Source organism: Alexandromys fortis, unplaced genomic scaffold (assembly GCF_014885135.2).
Source record: "Alexandromys fortis isolate MF-2015 unplaced genomic scaffold, M_Fortis_MF-2015_v1.1 scaffold_36, whole genome shotgun sequence".
Classification (NCBI taxonomy): Eukaryota; Metazoa; Chordata; class Mammalia; order Rodentia; family Cricetidae; genus Alexandromys; species Alexandromys fortis.
In genome coordinates, this window is record NW_026067915.1 from 8,374,506 (window position 1) to 8,388,340 (window position 13,835).

The window sequence follows — 13,835 nt, forward strand, 5'->3', positions numbered from 1 at the left end:
ACACACAGGTGAAAGACCCTACGGACCCCCTCCTCAAAACCCGCAGCTAGCATGCTCCCGGGAGAACGTCCTGTTTGCTTGAAAGATTCTCAGGATCAGCAGCTAGCCTGCTCTCATGAGAACATCCCATTTGCTTAGGAAAGCAGGATGTCTACGAGATAGGATGGCTGCAAAACAGGATATCTATAAGGTAAGAACAGGATATCTGTTGCCAAACATCCATGCTGGGAGAGGAAAAACCATTCATGCCCACCCCCCAACCCCACCCCCACCCCACCTCATTCCGACGGACCGATAACCACTCTTCTGCTTCTGTAAACTTGCTTTTGCTGCCCTCTTTCCTATAAAAGGACCTCCTCCCAGTCTGCAGGTGCGCAAGTCCTCCGAAAGACTTTGCTGCCCGCAGGTACCTGTGTCTACCTAATAAACCTCTTGCTATTTGCATCCGTGTGGTCTCGGCCTGTTCCTTGGCTTCTGGTGAGTTTCCTCCGGAGGGAAGGTCCTCTTCGAGGGTCTTTCACAGGCAGTTGTGCTGAGATGAAAGAGTTCTGCATTTTATAATAAAGTCCCTTGTCATAGAATTCATCACATTTTTTAAACTATGCACTTTTTAAAAAGCAACAATATGTAACAAAAATCTCAGGACTGGAGAGATGGCTTGGTGGTTAGAAGTGCTTGCTGTTCTTACAGAGGACCTGAGTTCCACCCCCAGCACCCACATCTGCTAGCTCACAACCTAACTCCAGCTCCAGGGAGCCATCATCCTCTTGTGGCCTCTGTGAACTGCACACATAAAAGCAGAGACGCGCATACATGTAAATAAAAATATTTTAAAATAAATGTCAAGAAATACCCTGCTGGCAGCCACCATAGTATGAAGTTGAGCCCAGACCAACCTGGATGGTACCTGTAGGAAGAGCTCTCTCAGCTGCAGTGGAATCAAGTCTCTGATGGGAGAAAAGTCACTGAAGTAGCAAAGCCTCACCCCTTGCTACCCCTCAGGTGAAAAACCTCAGTTCATGAGGCATGTCCAGTTCACTGGAACAAGAGCAATGTGAACACCCCAGATGACCTGACACTTACATTTCTGCCTTCTTTGATCCCTAAGGTAAGAAGAATGCCAGGAGGTGGTAGCACACACCTTTAATCCCAGCACTCCCGGGAGGCAGAGGCAGAGGCAGGCGGATCTCTGTGAGTTCGAGACCAGCCTGGACTGCAAAGTAAGTTCCAGGACAGTCAGGGCTACACAGAGAGGATTTGTCTTGAAAACAAAGGGGGGGGGGGAGGCTGAAATCCTCAACATTTTTGAGGTCTGTGAAATTGTACTTCAAAAATGTTCACCCAATATCACATTGACTCCAAATAATGGAAAAAGATTCTAGCCCGCCTTAGGCTCTTATTTGCCAGACCACGGAGTTTCTCATTAGTTCACATACATTGGTACAACACACCAGAACCTTTCAACATCTTTATGTACCTGCTTACAAAAACACTGCTGTACCTGTACAAATGACAAACAGTCACTCCCCTCCAGAGAACTCAACAAGTGTGTGGTCCAATGCTATGCTGCCTCCTGATCCCGCGCACTCAACACCTCGTTTGCCTTCCCAGACACCTCGTTTGCCTTCCCAGATCCGCGATCCTATCCTGACCCCTACTTCCCTAACTGGCTCCCCCGCCCTCCTCTAGAACTGGAGGAGTCAGCCCTGAGAACTACAACTCCCAAGCACCCCCGCCTAACCCTCTACGGGACCGGTCGGGCTTCTGGGACTTGTGGTTCTATGCGGAAACCGGTCGGCTCTGTGTACGGACTCCGTATCCCAGCATGCCGAGGAGCCGGAAGGCAAGCGCTCAGAGGGCACAGGGCCGAGGCGGCCGCCGGGGGCGCGCAGGCGCGGCGTCCCTGTTTGTCGGCCCCGGAGAAGGGAGGAGGTACCGTCAAGTCAGAACCCTATCCCAGAAGGAGCTAAACGGTCTTGACTTGGGCCGGAACAAGACACCAGTACCCCGCAGAGCCTCACAGTGGATGGAGGACGTCCAGCCTTGAGATCAACGCTAGCCCGGTCAGCCTGGCCGCTGGGCCTACGGAACCGGCCAGCAGGCGTGCCCAAGCCGCTCAGGGCCTAACCTCAGGTCCTCGGCCAGGGGCATAGGCTCTGGCCTGGCAGCAAGGCTTTCTCTTCCTCTTGGAGCTACAGCCGGACCAGACCGGAACCAGAGCCTTCCCAGAGAGCAGTGAGTAGCCGGGCCTGGGCCTCCCGTCGGGGCCGAACTGGGACGAGGCCCCGGGGAGGCCCCTAGGCCACCTTCCTCACCTTCCCTCAAGTCTACGTCCGCCGGGAAAATGCAACGCGCCCTCCCCGGTGCCCGCCAGCATCTGGGGGCCATCCTGGCCAGCGCCAGCGTGGTGGTGAAGGCGCTATGCGCCGTGGTACTGTTCCTCTATCTCCTTTCCTTCGCCGTGGACACGGACTGCCTGGCGGTCACCCCGGGCTACCTTTTCCCACCCAACTTCTGGATCTGGACCCTGGCCACCCATGGGCTGATGGAACAGCACGTGTGGGACGTGGCCATCAGTCTGGCCACAGTAGTGGTGGCCGGGCGATTACTGGAGCCCCTCTGGGGAGCCTTGGAGCTGCTCATCTTCTTCTCGGTGGTGAATGTGTCCGTGGGGCTTCTGGGGGCCTTCGCCTACCTCCTCACCTACATGGCTTCTTTTAACTTGGTCTACCTGTTCACTGTTCGTATCCATGGCGCCCTGGGTTTCCTAGGTGGTGTCCTGGTGGCACTCAAGCAAACTATGGGAGACTGTGTGGTCCTGCGAGTGCCCCAGGTCCGCGTCAGCGTAGTTCCCATGCTGTTGCTGGCTTTGCTGCTGCTGCTCCGGCTGGCCACGCTGCTCCAGAGCCCGGCCCTGGCTTCCTACGGCTTTGGACTGCTGTCCAGTTGGGTGTATCTTCGCTTCTATCAGCGCCATAGCCGGGGCCGAGGGGACATGGCTGACCATTTTGCTTTTGCCACCTTCTTCCCGGAGATCCTGCAGCCTGTGGTGGGGCTGCTAGCGAACCTGGTGCATGGCCTCCTGGTGAAAGTCAAGGTATGCCAGAAGACGGTGAAGCGCTATGATGTGGGAGCCCCATCATCCATCACTATCAGCCTCCCAGGCACAGACCCTCAAGACGCCGAGCGGAGAAGGTAACTGGGAATCTTCCAGAATCTTGGCTAGCTAGACTGTGATCACAGGCCATCCATTGAGGAGCTTGCTCTACACAGGCAGGAGACCTACAGCCTGGAGTTGGAGGCAGCCTCAGAGCGGATTTGGGATTGGGCCTTGAGGAAGGAACTCAGTGTGTAGGCTTCAGGGCTCTAGTGTGTGTTTCTCACCACTTGGCCACTTAACCAGTTTACAGACTGCCCAGTCACCTTTGGTCTGGCCTCAGAATTTCCAGATTCTAGACACTGGTCCTGTAGGAGATAGAGACTGTTGGTCCCTTTCTCCTGTGATGGGGAGGGGAGCAATGTCTGTGTCCTCAAGTGTTTCCTTCCACTTACCGTAGGATGATTGGGTATTACTAAACTTGCTCCTCTTTCAGGCATGTGTCACCAAACATGGGGACAGGCTGAATGACCACTGTGGAACCTGCTGACCACAGCAGGCAGGGCTGAGCCCTCCAACCCAGAGTGTCTGCAGCATCAGTAATTTCACGGCGTTATTCACTGGACACTGTAGTCAAAGCAGGGGAAAGCTTTTATTCCCTCAGACCTATGGACTCTTTATAGTGTCCAGTGTTATTTTTGAGACTTTTCAGGCCCTGTCTCCCAAGCCTGCTGCTCAGCCTTTGTCAGAGGTTCCTGCCTTTGCTCAGCTGCAAAGCGGGTTCCTGACTTCAGTGGAGGAATGCTCTCAGGCTTATTCACTCCTGCTGCTGCTGTGTAGTCGAGTGTAGACCGTGACTTCCTTGAGGGAGTTACCAGCATTAGGTGAGGGAACACACCCGGGCATGCTGCAGGCCTAATTCTGGGCTTTAGAGCTTGAGAGTTTTTGGGGGTGTCCTAACTTCAATTCCATTTTGACCTCATTTAGTAGAGGAAGAGTGAGCTTTCGAGCTGTTTGGATGGGCCTGGACCAGAGGTTACCCTTGCCCCAGGGAGAGGTCTTGAGTTGCTGTGGTTGACTGGTCATTCAAAAAACCACTATCGGGCTGGAGAGATGGCTCAGTGGTTAAAAGCACTGGCTGCTCTTCCAGAGGTCCTGAGTTCAATTCCCAGCAACCATATGGTGGCTCACAACCACCTGTAATGAGATCTGGCGCCCTCTTCTGGCATGCAGACATACATGGAGGCAGAATGATGTATACATAATAAATAAATAAAATCTTTTTTTTTTTAAAAAAAAAAAAAGAAAACCAAAAAACCACTATCTAGGATCAAGAAAATGGACAGAAAAGGAAGAGTGGGGATTGGGGCAAGAGGAGGTTCCTGGCATAGTCTGATGGTTCTTGGCTTACATGGAGTGGGTATTACTCTTACAATTTGTCCTCTGACTGTATGCCACTCTCAGACCCAAAGGACTACAAGCAGGAAGTAGGAAATTGAATACTGGCAAGGACATCTCCAAGAGTAGTCTGGGGAGTGACAGAGAAGGAGTGTTACTGGGCCAGGTTGGAGTGTGTTGGGTTTTTAATGCCCTTGTCCCTGTTGCTTTTCCTATCTTTTTCCTTGGCATGGTAGACTCTTTGATCTTGGAAGCCATAGAATGGCTGCCTTTAGTGGTAAATAGGCTGAGCCACCAGGATCCATAGTGACCAGCTACAAGTGGCCACTTGACCTTCTGTGGGCCAGACTGCGGAAGACTTGGGACCTTGTTCTTCACTGAGGCTGTGTTGCTCAGTGAGTAGGGCACATCCTCCTTGAAGGAGTTCCCTGCTGGTGTCCAAGGTGTGGAAAAGCACCCAAAGCATGCTGCAGGCTAGTTCTGGGCCCTACAGCTTGAGTCTTTCTGGGTGTCTACATAAAATTCCCAGGTGTATTTTCTCACCAAGTCTGCCCCCTGAGAACAATAGGGTGTGCCCTGTGCATGCCCACATGGGCTGTTTCTCTTCTATGTGGGCTCTGCTAAGACTTGGATGGCTTTGGGAAACTTCTAGAAAGATTATCATAGGAAGGGTGAAATGATTGAAGTTGATGCTGCTTCATTAACCCTAGCTGAGCCTGGTGAGACAGGCCCATAGTCCCCTCTGCTGGGGAGGCTGAGACAGGAAGATCATGAATTCAAGGTCGGCCTGGGCTGTAAGAGCTAGCTTGAAGCCAGCATGGAGGATTTCATTAACAAGACTTGCCTTTAAAAAATGATTCGTTTAAGTGCTGGGAATATAGCTCTGTGGTAGAATGCTAGCCCTAGGTTTAATCCTTAATAGCACACAAATAAAGGACCCTGTCCCTGGGTATGACACCTGTGCACAGGCAGGAGCTCATCCCCAGGGACTAGGACATTCCACTTGTCTGCCCTGAGGCACTAGGTCCATCTCTAGCCAACAGCCTTCACCTGGAGGTCTGACAATGACGGGGACGCTCCACATTCTAATTGGCAAAGCAGATCCTGGGCCAGTCTCCTGGACCCTGCATGAGGAAGGGAAACCATGGGGTTCTGGGGACCAGTCTCTGGTGGGAGGAGTTGGCCTTCTGAGGAAGGTTGCAGAACATGTGCCTCTCCCAAGCCCAGTGTGACCTGTTTTCTCTTTTCTGGCTTTAGGCAACTGGCCCTAAAGGCTCTCAATGAGCGGCTGAAGAGAGTGGAGGATCAGTCTGTCTGGCCCAGCATGGATGATGATGAAGAGGAGGCTGGGGCAAAAAAGGACAGTCCTCTGCCCTCAGAAAAAGCTTCCACACCCCCAGGGAAGGGGACTGCCCCAGAATCCAGTCTCATTACCTTTGAGGCAGCTCCTCCAAAACTGTAACTCCAGACCACTGAGTGTAGCGTCCCAGCTACTCCAGGGCACTGACTGCTCTGAGGATGGGGAGGAGGGCCTTCTGGGGGTCTCTTTGGCCTTCTGCTGTTTCTCAGCAACACTACATGGGACCCTTGCTACCTGGTTCCAACTCCAGACAACCACAATGCCAGGTATGGGGCCTCTGAGCATCAGCCAGTCCAGACCCCCATTTGTGGTAAGACTGTACCTCAGCAGGTGCAGTTCCTCACCAAGGAAGTGGCTGCAGGGACACTGGTGTCACAGCTCCCGGGCCAGTGTCACATTCAAAACTGGTTGCCAACAGCCCTGAGCCAAGGCAAGGATTTGAAATTGCCAAAAATGTCCTAGGGGCCCAACCAGTATGGGTCTGTACATCTCTGCCCACCCCCAGACTGCATTCATGTCAGGGTTTCTTGTGCCCTTCTGCTGTGGCAGTGACTGTCTAGCCAGAGCCACCACAGCTCCCAGGTATTTTCTACAGGACCACCTGAGCGGGCAGCCAAGCCCAGCCTCACAGTATCAATAAAGCGGTTCTTTGAGGTGTGGCTCCCTGGCTCCTTTAGGCCACTTTGTGCAGCCCTCTCGTCCTTACCAAATGCAAAATTAAATGTGTTTTCTGGGTCCTAGGGCTTAGTTCCATGGCAACTCCACTTCACTAAGAATTCCATTGCCCCCACCTCTTCTCTACTACATGCCTGCTACTAAGCAATCTGGTCAGAGCTATTACCTCAGTCCCTTACTCCTTTTTTATCTCCTCAGTCTATTAGGAAGGCCCTGTGCAAGAGGACTTGACAGCTGAAGTCCTCTCCATCTTAAGTTGTCTTAGGCAGGGCATGGTGGCAAACACCTATAATCCCTATCTCAAAGAAAAACCTGAGGCTGAAGGTGGCGCTCAGTCGGTAGGAGCACTTGTTTAGTGCTTACAGAGCTCTGGTTTGAGTCCCAGCACCGCGTTAGAGGGTACACATACACATGGTATGTGTGCTTACACTGTTAGCCCAGTGCTCAGAAGTGGAGGCAGGAGGATCTGAGGTTGAGCTATCATCCTTGGCCACACAGCAGGTTCAAAGCCCACATGGGAGGTGGGAAACTTTGTCTGAAATCAAAAGGAAAGTTTTTCTTGTTTATGATTCAACTTTCTTTTTTCAAGAAAGGGTCTATTATTATAGCTTTGGCTTCGTTGACCAGGTTGGTCTTGAACTCACAGAGATCCACCTGCCACCGTAACTAACCTTGGTTCAACTCTAAGTTGTGCCCTGTGCAGGAAACCTGTGGAAACAGTCTCCCTCCCTCCACTGAGCTAACCATGTTCCCAGACTCCAGGACTTCGCTGGAAACAGCTGTGCTGTGCACCTGCCGCCTACTAACACACTGGGTGTGGGTGTCGCAGGAAGCTTAGAGGCAGGGTTCTGGGAGAACGCCACCATTTGCAGGGGTCCCCGCCTCACCTGCTGCCCATAGTCTCATGTTGATGGCATCAGCGAGAACCATCCCAGTGGCACTGCTCCTCCCATAGTCTTTCCAGTTTGTTTTTCGTTATTTTCAGTTTTCTCTTTATTTTACTTTTTTCATCTGTGATTCTGGACATACCAATACAAATCTAAGCTGTATGGCTGGGGAGACAGTGTTGCAACCCCAACTTCATCAGACACATGATTCGGGCTCCCCTGAGCTGATAGCAAGAAAAGGGAGGGCACTCCAGCACAGGAGCAGAAATGTCACCCATCTACCCGAGTGCCCTAGTACCTGAATGTTCCCTGACAGAGGGTCAAGCAGGTTTCTAGCCCCAGGTCCTATGCTGAGGTGCAAATCCAGGCTTCCTGGTATCTGGGAAGGTCATGGTTGGATCCTCTTGCGGTATAGGTAGGCATTGCTCACTTGGTTCATGATTACCAAGCTGGTGAGGACAGGGCACAGCAGAGCCAGGTACCAAGCACCACCAGTGACAGCAGCAGTAAACCAGGATGAGCACATGCCCAGCAGGAGGCTGGCACTACCCAGCAGGTAGCCCACCAACCCAGAAGTGGCATGGTAGAGTTTCAGCTTTGCCAGGGGCCATCGGGGCAGCAACTTGGGGTAGAGCAGCCCCACGCCCCCTGAGCACTGCAGACCTGCCCACAGCACAGCTAACAGCCCTGCCTGCCCATGTCGGGTGGCCAGGTGTGCTTTGCCAAGCTGCTCTTTGTGGAGGATGACAAGCCCTAGACCCAACAGGGCACAGAGTAGGGCTAGCAGCTGAAGCACCCAGTGGCAGCGTGCTCGGACCTTCCGTGAGAGGGAACGCAGCAGTGAACTCTCCGGAGAAAACATCAGGAGAGCCTCGGTCATCAGGAAGGAGAACTGAGGAGACAGAGACTCAAATGAGAGTGCTGTATGCACTTTAGATAACCCTCCACGCAGGTGCACTTTGCCCCGTCCATCCTTCATTCCTTCCCCAAGGACAAGATGCTGCATTTGGTGAGCTGGTGGAAGGCCCTGTGTGGGGGGCAAAATGTCTGCCCTGAGTAGTTAAGGGATGGCTGCCTCTCCAGACTTCTTCCTAGGTACTTTTCTGAAATGTCAACTCTGCTAAGTTACCCAGCAAACAAGGTTTGAGACGTGGCAGTAATAAATGATTCACAAGCTTTGTTTGCCTCCCATGAGGCTGGATACAATTTCTCGGCCAAGAGCTGTCCACATGGGTGCACTGTTTCAGGGAAAATTAGATGCATCACCATAAACTATGGTTTTTAGGGACAGAGCAATCTCCAAATGTAATTTTTCAGCTTCCTGGCTGGAGGTGAGAGAAGCCTAATTTTGTGCTTGGGTGAGCGTCCCCCATTTGTCCTGGTCTTGAATGCCATCTTTCAATCCTTAGATATATGTCAGAGGCAGTAGCTGGAACACGCAACTCCTCTAAGCTGGCACTATATGCCTTCAAGGATTACAAGGGTCCCCACCTATGCCCACACTCTACCCCTAAAAGTTACCCAGATCCACTACTTACAGCCAGAGACATAAGAACAGGGTGCCAGGAGAATAGACCTGGAATGAGAAGAGGAAGCCTCATGGAGCAGAGGGAAAAAGAAACCAGTATGTCCAACCCTACAGCCTGAACGTGAACAGCCCACCGTCATCTAAAGAGACGCCAAAATGTGAATCCCTCCGTAACAAGCTCATGTTAGCCACCCACCCCTACTCACTTCCTGGGGTAGCATGCTCTGCCACTCCTCTGGCAGCTCCTTCCTCCAGCAGCTCCATGAGTCAGGAAAGAAATGCCAAGTCAAAAAGAAACCATGTACTTTCTGAAGCCTGGCCAGGCTGGCGGAGCCCCCACACCGATCTACTCTCCCCGGGAAGTAATATTCCTCAGCCAGCCAAGCCTGTTCCCACGAGTTAAGCCCTTTCACTTCCTACTGCCCCTATTCCCCAAGAAAAGTGGCTTTTCACTCCCATAAGTCTATTATGAGTTCTATCTACTTACTGGAGCCAGGTCTGGCAAGTACAGTCACAAAGATGGTAAAGCCCAAGGCCACAAGGTGGGCTGCAGCCCCAGAGGCAGTGCGCAGAGCTCGGTAGATGTGCGACTCCGTCTCCACAGAAAGGGCCATGGTCAGCCCAGCTGATAGCTGTACAGCCTGAAAGCATCGTAGGCGTTGGCAAGGGTGCCCACTGTCCACGCCTCACCGAGGACAGTAATTTAGGGCAGGAATGCCACCTTTTTTCCGGAGAAGTTAGGACAGGAGCAGAACAAAGTAGGCACCAAGAACAGTCCCAACTTAACAAAGTCTACCTGTCAAACACCTGTATTTGAATCTTCTGATCCGTAATCAGACGCGTAATCCATTGCGCCACTGGCCCAGTACTAAACACCTGTATTTGAAGTGGTACTGATCGCACCGGTCAGGTGGGAATGCGTGAGGACAAGTAAAACTACAAATCCCAAAATGCAGCACGTCATCACTAGCCGGGGCGGAAGGCGTGGAGCACTACGGGAATTGTAGTTCCCAGCTGCTTTCCTAGCTAAGCGTGAGTCTCTTTGCACACTGCCTTCCCACGTGCACCTAGCACGCTGTACCTCCACGGTAGGAATTTCCCTTTCTCACCTGCTTCTCAGGTTCGACGCAGTGACTTCCTCCAAAATAAATTGGATCCCCTGGACCCGCCAGCCGTGCCACCGCTCCTTTACGGAGGCGCTTCACTTCCGGGTGCGTTGTCCACCCACCCAAGACTTCCTGGGACAAGCCCCCTCCCATCCCATCCAGCGCCTGCCACGCCTCCGAGGCGCGCTGCGCAGGCGCTGTTGAGTTGACGGAGCTTTTGGTTTGTGTTCACAAACCTGTGTGACCTAGCTCAGGCCTCTTTCTCTTTTTGACAGGTGTTCCCAGGGGTGGAAGCGACCACCGCACGAAAGACAAGGGACTACAGACTCAGGACCGGTCAGCGCCATGGGCAGCAGCTGCCGCATCGAATGCATATTCTTCAGCGAATTCCACCCAACGCTAGGACCCAAAATTACCTATCAGGTGCCTTTCACACTCCCGGGACCTGACGAGGAGAGGGATGCTCTCCGGAGGTTAGCTGGCTGCCTGGGTCCCTGTGCTGCCTCCAGGCTTACCATCCATTCCTTGAATGGAGAGGACACACAGACCCAGGTCTCTGGTTCCTAGTAGGGGAGGGAAATTTGCCACACAAGCGGTTTTTGTGGCAGATCAGGCTATAAGATTCAGGGAGGTGATCGGTCTCATGGAGGGTTAAATGACTCAAGAGAGTCACTGAACTGAGACACAAATGATGTCTAAAAGTTAGGTGAGAGTAGAGTATTCCAGGCAGTGGGAATAATGAATGCAAAAGACAGGAAGCTTTCCAAAACATAGCTTGTGTTTGGAAACACAAGAGTACTGGGCAGACGAGGGAAAGAAAACAGTAGCGGACTTGTGCCTGGGTGGGATGTACAACCACCCAGTCCCAGTGTCTGAGGGAATCTCATCTCTGCCCTCCGCAGGTCCCTGAGGATTTCATCTCCCGAGAGCTGTTTGACACTGTCCAAGTGTACATCATCACCAAGCCTGAGTTACAGAACAAGCTTATCACTGTGTGAGGTCCTGGTGGGGTGGAAGCAGAGGGGTCCCAGACTGGCTTGTGGGCGGGCTGACTCTCCTCTACCCATCCAGCACGGCCATGGAGAAGAAGCTGATTGGCTGCCCTGTGTGTATTGAACACAAGAAGTACAGCCGCAATGCCCTCCTCTTCAACTTGGGCTTCGTGTGTGATGCTCAGGCCAAGACTTGTGCCCTTGAACCCATTGTTAAAAAGCTGGCTGGCTACTTGACCACACTGGAGGTCTGCAACATGATGGGGCGTGGGTGCATGGCAGGCACAGTTGGGGAAACTGTTCCCATGTCTCCAATCCCTAGCCTCCAACAGCTAGCTCAGAATGCAGCCAGCTCTGAGGCCTACTCAACCATGTTGTCCATGTTCTGTCCAGCTCGAAAGCAGCTTTGTGTCCACAGAGGAGAGCAAGCAGAAGTTGGTGCCTATCATGGCCATCTTACTGGAAGAACTAAATGCCTCTGGCCGGTGCACTCTACCCATTGGTATGGGCAGCCTCTCCGGGGCAGTATATGAATGGAGGAAGGATGGGAGAGCGCAGAAATGAGCATAGCCCCTGCAGGAGGACAGGATTCTTGGACAAGTTGGTGGGCAAGAAATAGCCGTGGGTTGAAACAGTGATGTCTGAGGGTTCAGTGTCTAATGGGGGTGGAGGAGCAGGCAGCAGAATTCTCCAGCACTACTGAAGAAGTATCTTGGCAACATTCTTCCCCTTCTCTGGGCCTTAGTTTCTTGCTCCATAAAAGAGGAAGAATGATCCTCCCAGGACCCGTCTGCCTGCCTCAGTTAATGCTAGGAGAGTTAAAGTAGTGACTGAGGGTGCCTTGGGAAAGATGACACTGAGGATGTGGTGGGGTCCCCGCAGATGAATCCAACACCATCCACTTGAAGGTGATTGAGCAGCGGCCTGACCCTCCTGTGGCTCAGGAGTATGATGTGCCTGTCTTTACCAAAGACAAAGAGGATTTCTTCAATTCGCAGTGGGACCTCACCACACAGCAGGTATACGCTATACAGCCCTCTCTCAAGTATTACCACCTTGGACCTCCCACAACCTTAGCTTCAGCTCACCCTTGCCGACCCTGCTTTCCTCTTTTCAGATCCTGCCCTACATTGATGGCTTCCGCCATGTCCAAAAGATCTCTGCTGAGGCGGACGTGGAGCTCAACCTGGTGCGCATTGCCATTCAGAACCTGCTGTGAGTGCAGATACAGTTGTTACCACTAGAGGGCCACCAGACGGAGGGGAGCCAAAGGACCCCAAGTGTGGCGGTGGGAAGGCATGGTTTGGAAGCTAAGCTCATCTGTTTCCCACAGGTACTATGGTGTTGTGACACTGGTCTCCATCCTCCAGGTAGGTGGGGCTGGGATATAGCTAAGTAAATGGGAACCATTTGGCCTGGACCAGATCAAGCCAGACCCCCAAGCACATCATCCAGGTCCTTATGCCCCTGCTCTATTCTAGTACTCCAATGTGTACTGCCCGACTCCAAAAGTCCAGGACCTGGTAGATGACAAGTCCCTGCAGGAGGCATGTCTCTCCTACGTCACCAAACAAGGTAGTGGAAAACCCTGTGGGAGACCCATTTGGGGAGGATAAGGCCACCTAGGAAGCTGACCATGGCACCCACAGGGCACAAAAGGGCCAGTCTCCGAGACGTATTCCAGCTGTACTGCAGTCTGAGCCCCGGCACCACTGTGCGAGACCTCATTGGCCGCCACCCCCAGCAGTTGCAGCACGTCGATGAGAGGTCAGAGGGCATTCTCAGGCATGCGCACTGGGTTCAACTGTCTCGAGTCTCTCTAGAGGAGCCTCGAGCCAAATAGGAAGCAGGGGGTTCCCAATGAGTATAAGTATGTGGCCCGCTAGTCCAGGCAGCCTTCCTGGAGATGGTGACCTTGGAGGCCACCCTAGCCTGTAAGGCACTGAAGGAAAGGTTGGCTAGGCTAGGGTACCAACGCTCTTCCCTAACCATCACTTCAGGAAGCTGATCCAGTTTGGGCTTATGAAGAATCTCATCCGGAGACTACAGAAGTATCCAGTTCGAGTGTCTCGGGAGGAACGGAGCCACCCTGCCCGCCTTTACACGGGCTGCCACAGCTACGATGAGATCTGCTGCAAGACAGGTGGAGGCAGGCAGGGCAGGCTGGGGGAGGGGAGGGCTGACCGACCCTGCCTGCAAGGCGGCTGACCTTGCCTCCCTCATACCACCAGGCATGAGCTACCACGAACTGGATGAGCGACTAGAAAACGACCCCAACATCATCATTTGCTGGAAGTGAGGCTGACTGGAGTGTATTGCTATGGCCACTTGCCCCTGCTACGCCCTCATTGGTCCACGGGGGCCAGACAAGTAGGCTCGTGCATATGGTCTGGAGGTGATCCTCGGTTCTGTGAATCAAGTCATCTCTTTCGTCCTGTGGAGTTTTGAATACTGGCTCAGCCAATCACTAAAGGCATGAATGTGCTAGTCATGCCAGCTAGCCTGGCCTGGCTTGAGTGCCATCTAGTGGACAGAAGTGGCAATGGCCAAGTAAACAGTATGGTTTTGGTTTGGTCTGGTTTGGTTTTTGTCTTATTGCGAGGGGAGTGATTTTTTTGAGACAGGATCTCACTATGTAGCTTTGACTGTCCTGGGGTTCACTATGTAGCCCAGGCTGGCCTTCAACTCATAGAGCTCTGAGTGCCGGGTTTAAAGGTGTGCACCACTTCACCTTAGGCACACATAGGTTTCTATATGTTTGTTGTTGTTTCCTATTTTCGCCATGACTGGGG

General features: G+C 52.7%; 3 protein-coding genes across 4 annotated transcripts; 2 read left to right on the forward strand and 1 right to left on the reverse strand.

Moving 5' to 3' along the window:
- The first annotated feature begins 1,843 nt into the window (after nt 1-1,843).
- On the forward strand, nt 1,844-6,514 carry Tmem115 (transmembrane protein 115). The gene is made up of 2 exons (XM_050139157.1): nt 1,844-3,195; nt 5,753-6,514. Exons 1-2 carry the CDS (start codon nt 2,345-2,347, stop codon nt 5,955-5,957), a joined length of 1,056 nt encoding a protein of 351 aa, XP_049995114.1. The 5' UTR covers nt 1,844-2,344; the 3' UTR covers nt 5,958-6,514.
- A 209-nt stretch (nt 6,515-6,723) lies between these two features.
- Nucleotides 6,724-10,180, reverse strand: Cyb561d2 (cytochrome b561 family member D2). 2 transcript variants are annotated; one of them, XM_050139161.1, is made up of 4 exons: nt 10,055-10,180; nt 9,433-9,586; nt 8,956-8,993; nt 6,724-8,309 (listed from the first exon to the last, which is right to left on the reverse strand). In XM_050139161.1, exons 2-4 carry the CDS (start codon nt 9,557-9,559, stop codon nt 7,806-7,808), a joined length of 669 nt encoding a protein of 222 aa, XP_049995118.1. In that variant the 5' UTR covers nt 9,560-9,586; nt 10,055-10,180; the 3' UTR covers nt 6,724-7,805. The 2 variants fall into 2 exon arrangements, with proteins under 2 accessions (XP_049995118.1, XP_049995117.1); XM_050139160.1 differs by lacking the exon at nt 10,055-10,180 and adding an exon at nt 9,742-9,898.
- Nprl2 (NPR2 like, GATOR1 complex subunit) lies at nt 10,023-13,615 on the forward strand. The gene is made up of 12 exons (XM_050139156.1): nt 10,023-10,156; nt 10,327-10,474; nt 10,954-11,045; nt 11,123-11,291; nt 11,437-11,545; nt 11,926-12,062; nt 12,161-12,258; nt 12,377-12,413; nt 12,525-12,618; nt 12,693-12,810; nt 13,044-13,186; nt 13,275-13,615. The coding sequence occupies exons 2-12, from the start codon at nt 10,397-10,399 to the stop codon at nt 13,340-13,342; spliced, it is 1,143 nt and encodes a 380-aa protein (XP_049995113.1). The 5' UTR covers nt 10,023-10,156; nt 10,327-10,396; the 3' UTR covers nt 13,343-13,615.
- Nucleotides 13,616-13,835: the final 220 nt, after the last annotated feature.

What these genes read in the sequence shown, in the direction of transcription:
- Nprl2 (XM_050139156.1), top strand. Translation starts at nt 10,397, where the DNA reads ATGGGCAGCAGCTGCCGCATCGAATGCATATTCTTCAGCGAATTCCAC. An exon ending in CCGGTGCACTCTACCCATTG is followed by an intron (nt 11,546 to 11,925) that starts GTATGGGCAGCC and finishes GGGTCCCCGCAG; the next exon opens with ATGAATCCAACACCATCCAC. An exon ending in ATTGCCATTCAGAACCTGCT is followed by an intron (nt 12,259 to 12,376) that starts GTGAGTGCAGAT and finishes TGTTTCCCACAG; the next exon opens with GTACTATGGTGTTGTGACAC.
- Cyb561d2 (XM_050139161.1), bottom strand. Translation starts at nt 9,559, where the DNA reads ATGGCCCTTTCTGTGGAGACGGAGTCGCACATCTACCGAGCTCTGCGC. An exon ending in ACTTGCCAGACCTGGCTCCA is followed by an intron (nt 8,994 to 9,432) that starts GTAAGTAGATAG and finishes TTCTCATTCCAG; the next exon opens with GTCTATTCTCCTGGCACCCT. An exon ending in CTGTTCTTATGTCTCTGGCT is followed by an intron (nt 8,310 to 8,955) that starts GTAAGTAGTGGA and finishes CTGTCTCCTCAG; the next exon opens with TTCTCCTTCCTGATGACCGA.
- Tmem115 (XM_050139157.1), top strand. Translation starts at nt 2,345, where the DNA reads ATGCAACGCGCCCTCCCCGGTGCCCGCCAGCATCTGGGGGCCATCCTG. An exon ending in CAAGACGCCGAGCGGAGAAG is followed by an intron (nt 3,196 to 5,752) that starts GTAACTGGGAAT and finishes TTCTGGCTTTAG; the next exon opens with GCAACTGGCCCTAAAGGCTC.